The sequence below is a fragment of the Gymnoscopelus braueri genome (assembly GCF_963280865.1).
Source record: "Gymnoscopelus braueri genome assembly, chromosome: 14".
Lineage (NCBI taxonomy): Eukaryota > Metazoa > Chordata > Actinopteri > Myctophiformes > Myctophidae > Gymnoscopelus > Gymnoscopelus braueri.
The window spans coordinates 49,608,013-49,618,792 of NC_137619.1; the positions used below are offsets into that span (position 1 = coordinate 49,608,013).

The 10,780-nt window shown below is 40.7% G+C and overlaps 2 protein-coding genes across 6 annotated transcripts in view; both read right to left on the minus strand.

Moving 5' to 3' along the window:
* washc2c (WASH complex subunit 2C) overlaps positions 1-10,226 on the minus strand; it is a 40,114-nt gene extending 29,888 nt beyond the window's left edge. For all 5 annotated transcript variants that reach the window (XM_080449256.1, XM_080449257.1, XM_080449259.1 and 2 more), the window contains exons 1-5: positions 10,089-10,226; positions 7,358-7,504; positions 4,781-4,945; positions 1,926-1,994; positions 1,613-1,786 (exon numbers count right to left, since the gene is read on the minus strand). In XM_080449256.1, coding sequence (XP_080305382.1) covers positions 1,613-1,786; positions 1,926-1,994; positions 4,781-4,945; positions 7,358-7,504 — 555 coding nt within the window. In that variant the 5' untranslated portion in view covers positions 10,089-10,226. The remainder of the gene's footprint in view (positions 1-1,612; positions 1,787-1,925; positions 1,995-4,780; positions 4,946-7,357; positions 7,505-10,088) is intronic.
* The window catches only part of LOC308100275 (histone H1-like), a gene marked incomplete at both ends in the record, with an annotated part of 201,694 nt that overhangs the window by 103,405 nt on the left and 87,509 nt on the right, over positions 1-10,780 (minus strand). The gene's annotated exons all lie outside the window — the stretch shown is intronic.

Consider the following 10,780-nt stretch of genomic DNA (forward strand, 5'->3'; position numbering starts at 1 on the left):
CCAGGAGGCCGACTTATATAAAACAATTTTTTTTATATTACTCCTTCCGATTTTATCCAAATTTCACGCAAATCGGTACACATGATCTCTATAGTCATGTGATCAAGACGGATATGTTTGATTTTTCATATTCCATCCTGATTGACTAAGATTGACATCTAAAGTTTGCAGTAGTGGCTTGTTTTGAACAAAATGCCGCAAATCATGAACGCAGTGTCCGATTGCGGTCAAACTGCACGCACATTCACACTATGTTGAGGAGCAAATGTCACCCTTTTCACATTGGCCTATTATAGCGCCACCAGGAGGCCACAATAACCTACCTAACCTGGCGGAGACCCGTGCTCCGAGGAGCACTTTTTCTAGTTTTGCAATTGTTTCATGAGATTTAAAAAAAATAATCAAAAATGTTCAGGAAAAATGTAAAATAAATAACTTCATACATGAAAAAAATGAAAAATAAATTCCATTAATTAAAAAAACTGAGAACCTTTTAAGAAGTAGTGAAAGTAGCAACTCTACAAGCTCACAACGCATTGCGACGTGTTGTGAGCTTGTAGATCTGCTCTTTTCCGTAGTTTGGCTTCCTGGGGAGACGTCAAATTTCTAGCTTGGGTCTCGAGCTAAAAGGTTTGGGAACCACTGTACAGAACTCTTAGCCTGGTTCCAGACAAATCTGCCTTTGCAAAATCGCATCGCACTTTAGCCGTCGGCAGATTAGGTCTGGCCCCCCTCCATAGAGATTCCATTTCTCTCCCTCCGCAGTTGTGCGGAACCAACCAGGGCCCAGTATCCAAATGTGGGCGGGCTTATCACCTTATTTGGAGCAATGACGTACAAGGAAGCAGTGCTCTGATTGGTTGGTGAACAAGGAAGCACTGCTCTGATTGGTTTAGGTCTAACCAATAGAGTCCGTTTGGATCTTTTTGTAACCGCCCCTTGGAAAAAAATCTATCGTTGATAGGGACCAGACTAATATCCACGCAGTGTGTCGTGTGATATTGTCTGGCCACGCGAGGCTACAGAACTCTTGCTTATTATTACATAAACGTATTATAATCTAGTAACCCATTAAGATCGGGAAAGCATGTTAGATTTTAACCACTTTAACCATTATCTTATACTTTGGCTATTCAGAAACAGCAGATATACTGTACAAGCTCATAGCGCGGCACCGAGTGACGTGCAATGAGCTTGTAGATCTGCTATTTTTTGAAAAATCATGAAAATTTTAGCAAATCTTATAAAAATATATATAAAATATATATATAAAATATATATATTAAGCGAACATTTGTAACTCAAATATATATATATATATATATATATATATATATATATATATATATATATATATATATATATATATTCAAGATTGGCAAGATTGCTATTTTTCAAAAATAGCAGCTCTACAAGCTCATAGCGCGGCACTCGGTGCCGCGCTATGAGCTTGTAGAGCTGCTATTTTTGAATAGCCAAAGTATAAAATAATGGTTGAAGTGGTTACACAAGATGCGTTCCCGGTTTTAATGGGTTAAAAGAAAAAAAGAGAGATTGAAAAAAAGAAATGAAAGTGAAAATGGGGAAAATCAAAACGGCAACAGCGCTGTACCTTGGGCTCCAGTATGGCGTCCACTCTGTCCGCGGTGTCGTCATCCTCAGAGTCCGAGTTCCCTGCTTTGATGTCCAGTTGCTCGAAGGCAGATTCCAGAACCTTCAGACCGTAATTCACTGCTTCCTGCATCTTAGGAATCAACTCTGCCTCTTTCTGCTCTCGAGTCTTCTCCTAAGGGGAAAACACATCTATGTTTATACAACTCGTAGGTATCCACCATACAATTTATATATATGATTGTAACATTTCAACAAAGACGAAGTAAAAAAAAAAAGGAAAGAAGAAAGGATGAATTTTTGTTTATTCATACCGGTTCTGGTTGTTTGTCCAGAGCCTCGGCTTTGGGTGCAGGATCCTCGATCTCCTCATCATAAACTCTCTGGTACAAGAGACACAATCACAATATCCTATATTAAGATTGGCCAATGGGAAGGCGGGCGGGCTGGCCTGCGGGCGGACCACGGCCACGTCACTCCGACTCAAACATAACCAGAAAGGCCGATCCGACCAATATATCCATATACTGTATACAGTAGGCATATATGGATCTCTAGTTGTCCAGAACCCTGATCAAACCGATATGCCCATATATGGGCATGCCAATATATGGGCATATACGGATCTCCATATAAGTGAATGAAAGGGACAAGGACTGACAGATACAGAGATCTCCATATATGGGCATAAAAGGGACACATCTAGACAGACAGATACAGAGATCTCTATATATGGGCACAAAAGGGACACCGACAGACGGGTACAACGGGCACTCTGATAAAGCCCTTGACACTAGACTCGGACATATTGGTCGGATCTGCGGTGCAACGTAGGCGTGAGGGTGGCGTAGCGGCCCGAACCTCTAGTCCATGAAATGTTTCATAAACAACGACCCTGTCGTAAGGACATTGGCCCGGATTCATAAAGGGATTTACGACCATATTTTGTACGTACCGGCATTTAGGACAAATCCTACACCTGCAGTCGGATTCATAAAAGTTTTTTGTTCTGTGTTTTGTGCGTCAGGTGCGTACGTTCTCAGGTCAGCCCCGAGGCTGTCTTACCAGGGCTGAAATGTGCGTATGTCTTTAGAATGCTTTATTCTTCATGCCAAAATCAATTACAACAGTGGCAAACCTCAAATAAAATATATATGTGCCCAACATTTGTCAACAGATATATATAAAAAATAAAAAATAAATGTCAAACGATATCTTGCTTGTAGCCTATGCATAATATAGACATGATGTAGATTCCACCGCTTTTTATTTATTTTCTAGGCTATGAGTTGCATTTAGAGCTGTGTTTGCCAGCGGGTCATCTCAGCGTGTGTCACGTAATAATGAAAATAGGCTATGATGCCTTAATGAAACTGCGGAGGGACTGACTTGCATCAGTGTCCGTGCCGCGGTATTAATTTGTAAAGCCGACTGTAGGCTACTGTATATTGATCACATGAACGCCACACACAACAGCCTAATAAATATTACCATCTGATGAGGAAACTAAAGTGGATGAAAGCTGTGTCCAGAAGATGATCCATTCCCCATTCCGACGTAGGACAGTGATATCCAAAATTAACTAATTTAATCAATAAGCTCAGGTCCATAATCGGATAGAAGCGTTCACTTGTATGCCCTGGATTTATTTTCAAAATCATCTTTTTACCTCGGTAAAGGTGCGCTATGTTCATTAGAAAAGGCTCGCTTATATAATATCCTTTCCACGTTTTATTAGCCTTTTATTTGGTAATGGGGTTAAACCTTGTAAACTTCTTTATTCTCATTACACATGAAAGCATTTATTATGTGATCCGCTTCCAGACAGAACAGTACGTTGTCAAGGCGATGCGACACCGCATCTGTTGCTTTGGACGAGGCGGAGTTGAACTTCAAACTTTCATCAGCGTTGCCAGATGTTGTGAGAGAAATAAGCAACCAGGTCTAGGAAAACAAGCCCAAAAGAAGCAACTGGCACTTAGGCCATTATAAGCACTGTAATTAAACCGTTGTGAGCTTGTAGATCTGCTATTTTAAAAACAAATCTTGTAATAAAATGTGGAATATTTGGAAGATTTTTTAAACATTCTAACAACACAAATCTGTATTAACTTGGGGGTCCATGACATAAAAATATTTGAGAACCACCTGTTAAAACAATTGAACAATTGTGAAGCAAGCCCAAATAACCAACTACACTTTAGAAACAAGCCCAAAAAACCGCACCCCACAGCTACCAATATTTACAAGCAACTTTACAGAAAAATAAGCCCAAATTCGCTTATAATAAGCGGACATGGCAACGCTGTTTAGCACGGTTCAGCACGGTTGGATGCTGTTGGATGCAGCCTTCCAGAGTAATCATCACACCTGGTCATACGCACTGGTAGTACGCACATCTCAGGGATATACGAACCCCTTTGGGAATTGCACGTCCGTTTGTGACTAACAAAATACGACCGGCCTTTACGAACTTTATTTACCCCATATTTACGACCCTCGTTATGAATCGGGGCCATTTTACGCTTGTGTTTTTAATCTTCTGTGTAGGTTAGCCTGTGTGTTTGAGTGAAGGGCTGCAGGTGTGCCTGGCTGATTGAATGAGTGAGTGACTGGTTGGTTTGCAGGTTGTGATGTGTTGCAGGGAGATGATTGGTTCCAGCCTTCTGGAGGGAAGTCAAAAAGGCCGGCTTTCTCCCGCTCCAGTGGGAGATGTTCAGTATTTTTAACAGCCTGGGTTTTCATAGGGGTAGGTTAGTGATTTGTCTTTTTGGTATCAGCTCACCCTTAAGTCAGTGGGGTTTTAATAAAACCTGTAAAAAAGGCTGAACCTTCATTGTTGCTGGTGGATCTATGGAGCTGTGAAGAGAGGAGTGCCATTTGAACATGTTGGGCCTTAGGTTTCCATGGGTCATGGCATTTAACACTATTGAAACATTTTCAAAGATAGCTGATCTACAAGCTCACAACGTGTCGCATCACGATCTTGTAGATCAGATATTTTTTAAATATTCTGAATACTTTCACCTATAACGTCATGCCCAACACAGGGGTGCCAGGTTGAAAGTGGTATAAACAAAACAATAATAATAATAATAATATGAAGAAGCAATGGGAACAGTACTTCAAATAAAATAATGTAAAAATAATATGTTTTAAAATATCTCACATTTTCTATGAACTGCGTGTTGGACAGCATGAGGAAGTCGTTGAAGACGGAGTGCAGACATGAGTCTGCAGCCTTGGTGTCTCTGATCAGCCCGTCCAGCTGTTTCTCCATCTCGTGGGTCTTTGACAACATCCTCTGAGAGAAGTCTTGTAGGAACAGGAACAGCTGTGCACAGGAAGCAGGAAGCACATTGATGCCAAAGTTAGCCATAGATACATACAGTACAGTACACACAGAAACCACATTGGCTGCTGCTGCTTATTGGAGCGATGCGTCCCATTAAACCATTATTAGCTGGGTCAAGTCGTGCCTCTTAGTGCCTTGATGCCCCATACCCCATGTACTGTACATGTCTACTGAAGCAGCAGGTCTCTCCACTATTAAAAAAAATCATCATAACTCATAATGCATGTATGTTTACTGAAGCAGCAGGTCTCTCCACTACTACAATAAATCATCATAACTCATAATGCATGCATGTTAACTGAAGCTGGAGGTCTCTCCACTATTTAAAAAAATCATCATAACTCATAATGCATGTATATCTACTGAAGCAGCAGGTCTCTCCGCTATCAAAATGATCATAACTCATAATGCATGTAAGTTTACTGTAACTGAAGCACCAGGTCTCTCCACTATTAAAAATAAAAACCACCATATACTGTAGTTAGGGGTAAGCAGAATGAGTTTGTCCAGCTTTGGGAAACATACATGAATGTTATGGAGATCATTACTTAAGAGAAAAGGAAACTGAAAACTATATTTCATATGGTAAAGAAAGTGTAAACAATGTGATTTATTTCATTTCTGTATCATTTTTAACTTTTTCTTTTTTAACTATGTTTTGATTATGCAAGTGCAAGGGTGTATATGTGTATGAATGTGTGTGATAGTGTATGTCACAAATAATTAAGAAATATTATTAATAAATAAATAAATAAATTAAACACCAAAAAGTCACTGAATTCTCAAGCACTTTTCAAGTGGTTTGGTTTGTTACAAATGCCAGACACGTAGTTATAGCATGTTATGATATGAAATAGGATACTTGGTTAAATAAAAAGTGTGAGGTTTCATACCAAAATCCCCATCTTATTTTATAGTCTCGGGTACTTATATGCAACAAGGATATTTATTAGGATATTTCGTGCAGTGGAGTTATGCCAAGCCGCCCCTCTTGACGGGGGCGGTGTTGCAGTGTCCAAGTATTCCTTGTGGATGACGTTAGCTTACAGTAGCAGGCTTAATTGAATTACGAGCGTTGCAGAGCTCATTATCCATGGGCCTCTCCAGAAGGGACATTCTTGAAGATGATGGAATGAAGCAGTTCATGACACGACCTCTGGTGCTCGAGCAGTTGTTCCCAACCTTTTCTGGATCAAAGCCCAATTGAAAATCGACAAAGAGTTCACACCGGCACCGCAGCCCACCCATCTGTCTATGCAGCCTTATGTTTTGGCAATTATTTGGTGGCCCACTTGCTATAACCTCACAGGTGGGGAACTAGACTGTAAAAAAAGGGGGGGGGTTCACAGCTAAACTAATCAAACTGATTCCCACATCGCCTATTTTTGAACAATTTTAATCTTAATCTTATCTTTTATGTTACCTAAATGTTTTCAAATGGGACTCCGCACGGCCATATACTGTACATATGAATGTGGGGGTCCTTGACATGAAGAAGTTTGACAACCCCTCACACAGACAGTAAAAGGCATTGTGGACCAAACAACGACAAGACCATAAACCTGGATCATACCGGACCAAATAGCAGTGGTGTCTTTCAGTGTTGCCATGTCCTCTTATTATAAGTGACTTTGGGCTTGTTTTTCTGTAATGTCGCTCGTAAATATTGGTAGTTGCGGGTTGTGTTTTTTTGGGGGATTTCAGGTCAAGGACCCCCAAATTAATATGCATTTGTCCACGGACCCCCCCCCCCCCCCCCCATCTAAAAATATGTTGTGCCAGGGACCCCAGTACCAGATTAGTGTTGTTAAAATGTTTCAAAAAATATTCTAAATGTTTTGATTTTTTTTCTCTTCCAAGATTTGTTTGAAAATAGCAGATCAACGTGTTTTAAAAGGATCCCTGGCTAATAAGCCTTTTATGCCTTAATACATTATAATTGCCCTTGATAACTTAAATAAAAAATAAAAACATACACAGTTAATCTTTTACTCAAGCGGGACAATGCCCGTCACAAGCTGATGTCATTTGTCCATGTGTGGTCCAGCCCTATGGAATGCATGTGAAAAAAAAAAAAAAAAAAAATATTGATCTGATGCTCATATTAACCTTAGGAAGTATAAAGTTGCATGCATTTCATAAATTCCATAGGGCTAGACCACACATGGAACATGACATCATCAACTTGCGACAGGCATTGGCCCGCTTGAGTAAAATATTCAAGGTGTTTTTAATTTTACATTTTAGTTATAGAGGGCAATTATAATGTATTAAGGCATATGAGGCTTATCAGCCAGGGATCCTTTTAAGTGCTCGCATGGCCTATAGTCACTTCTTTTGGACTTGTTTTCATAGACCTGGTTGCTCATTTCTGGTTTCTTTCTGCCTTACCCCAGAATCTGCAGCCAGAGACCAGGTGGCACTGCTTTGTCTCATCTCCTCCAGGCTCCAGGGCCTCTCCCACACCTGAGTGTCTCTCCCCAAGTGGCTGTTGCTCTGACTGGGGCCGTTCGCCATGCCGCCCGGTGCCTTGCTCATCTGAAATCATACAACGTTGATAATGATGATGATGCTGATTTGAAGTATGTGGTGCTCAATGTGGGGTCCATGGACTCTTACAGGTCAAATGGAGCCAAATGGACCATTATGGGTCCGTGTGGTTCCATTTGACTTGTTCCATTTGACTGAGGATTTACAGTTTAGGGTACCAGAGATAAAAGTTTTTTTTTTAATGGGGGTCCGTAGCACAATGCATATCAAACTGGGAGTTCTTGAAAAAAAGTTGAGAATCAATTATTTAAATGGCCTCATCGGAAAGAGGCTCTCAAACTATTTTCTTTGCATGTTTTATCCTTTTGACAGATATGTACAAATATATGGTCATGTTGTATATGCACGTTTTGTCAATACAAATTTCAATCAAACAATAAATGGAATCTGTTACTTGACCTGTGGAAGCCATACATTACATTACATTGCTGCTGTTTGTGTTCATATGAGATACCAGCCTACCCTACATAGTGATATTTTGGGTTAAAACAAAAAGATTTTTTTGTAAAAGTTAAAGCTATATATTGTGGCCGGTAGAGCGGCCGGATGGGAACCGCAATGTTGTGTTCCCAGTTCGATCCCGGGCTCCCCCAGAGTTAGTGTCGAAGTGTCCTTGAGCAAGACGCTGAACCCCTAATTGCTCCCGATGAGCAGGTTGGTGCCTTGCATGGTTTCATCTGCCCATCGGTGTATGAATGAGTGTGTGAATGGGTGAATGTAATGCACAATCTATGTAAAGCGCTTTGTTTATTGTGCCATCACTTCCAATTTCACTTGTTTATCCTGTTATCTGGTATGAGTTCTCTCTCCTGATTGGCTAAAATCGGTGTCCTGACTTGAAAATTCATTTTCTGTTTACTAAAGAGCTGGAGAGACCCCTGAACCAACACTCTACTCAACACCTTTAAAATACTTTTACTTAATATGTGTGTGTGTGTGTGTGTGTGTGTGTGTGTGTGTGTGTGTGTGTGTGTGTTTCAAAGGCTATCAACAGGCAGTGGTGTAAAGTAACTACGGTAAGTACGTTTACTCAAGTGCTGTACTTATGTACAATTTGTAGGTATTTTTTACTTTACTGGAGTATTTCCAATTGTCAATACTTTTACTCCACTACAACTCAGAGACAGATATTGTAGTTTTACTCCACTACAATTACTTGACAACTTTATTTACTAGTTACTCTGCAGATTTTGTTTTGCGTATTACAAAACATTCCCACTTCAGCCTTATATACATTTCGGCCATTTGAAAACAGCCGATCTAAAAATTGTGAGCTTGTAGATCTGCAATTTTCAAAAGATTTGTATACATTTTGTACATTTGAAATCTTGTGCAATGGGGCAATGGGACATTCTGCATAATGAGTACTTTATACTTTTGGTACTTTAAGTACATTTTATTTTTGATGCCAATACTTGAGTGTTTCTACATTGATGCTAATACTAATTGATACTTTTACTTAAGTACACTGGTTGATACTCTTACTTAAGTACACTGATTGATACTTTTACTTAAGTAAAACATGCGAGTACTTTTTCCACCACTGTCAACAGGCTCTCACATCAATGACAGACAGAGTAGAGACATCAAGGCACATTCTGACTCAAAGGGGGTTTCCAACTCCCGCGGCGTCGCCCGCCGATCAGAACAGACGCACAAGCTCACAACGCGACCCTGTGCATCCGTTCTTGTCGGCTAGCGACACTGTCGTACTAAGCGGAGCATAGATCAGAGTTTTTTCCATGTCAAGGACCCCCCAAATGACATGCATTTAGCTGCGGACCGACCCCCCCGATCTCAGAAATATTCTGTGCCAGAGATTTTTCCAAAAAATAGCAGATCTACAAGCGCATGAGCTTGTAGATCTGCTATTTTTGAATAGCCCAAAGTATAAAACATGGCTAAAGTGGTTAAAATGATTGTGATCGCTAGGTTAACTAGTTTACCACGGGGACCTCCTGGTACCCCCCACAAGGACCCCTGTAGGTTTACTCAGCTAGCTCCAGTAACACAGTCTAATCCATTGGTTCTCAAAGTGGGGTCCGGGGACCCCCAGGGGTCCTTGAGGGAGTTCCAGGGGGTCCCCAGCTAAATGATAGATTAGGCACCAAATGGACCCTTATGGGTCTGTAACTCTAAGTGTACAAATGGAACCAAATGGACCCGTTAGGGTCCATTTGGTCACTCTCAGAGTTAAATTGACATAGATTTTACAATATAAAGTGATACAAATGCCATTAAATGGGGGTCTGTAGCCTTAATGCATGTCAAACTGGGGGTCCTTGAAATTAAAATGGTTGAGAATCACTGCTAGAGCCGTAAAAAATCGTCTCTTATGGGGGTCCCTCATCCCTGGCATATCTTTTGAAATGGGGGACCGCGGGCTAATAAGTGTCAATTTGGGGGTCCTTGACATGAAAAAGTTTGAGAACCACTGGTCTAATCATCATCATCATCATCATCATCATCAAGCTAAAGGCTTGTTGCTAAAACTAGCTGCTATAAACGTCAGATGTTCAAACGCTGATCAAAGTAATCAAGTGGCCGTTACGATGTTAATAACAATAATCACCTTGGATCCGGCCTGGTTCTCCACGCTGTGGTCACGTCGCGGACACGATCGTGGAAATCAAGTAGATTTAAATGTTATATTTCAGTTGTTTTTCATTCGGTCTCTTATTATTGTGACAGCTCGAGCAGCCATGTTCCTTTTCTCTGCACCCTGTGTCTGCAGACAGTCACCTGACTGCCCGTTGCCATGGCGACCAACCCAGTGGAAGTGGGAGGGCTGTGTGTGTGCGTGCGTGCGTGTGTGTGCGTGCGTGCGTGTGTGTGTGCGTGTGTGTGCCTGCGTGCGTGCGTGCGTGTGAGCGTGAATGGTGGGAAAAGTACTCAAATGTTTTAATAAGTAAAAAGTATCAATACCGCAATGTAGAAGTGAAAGTCCGGAATTTAACATTAACTTGAGTAAAAGTACAAAAGTATTGGTAGTCATTCACAGATTTTGTACTTACTACAAATAAAAAGTAGCATTACCACTATGTAGACAAATACTACTGTTTTACAATTAAAGTATTCTGTATTCGAACTTTGGACACACAAATTATAATAAGATCCCCAGAACCTACATACTCATCACTATGGTATTTTTTTTAATGAACGTACTATTGAGACCAGACGGAATGTTAGGAAAGTGCCCCATCTTCTGACAAAAGGGAGGTACTACACATGTCTGTCTGTGTCTGTCTCTCTCTCTCTCTCTCT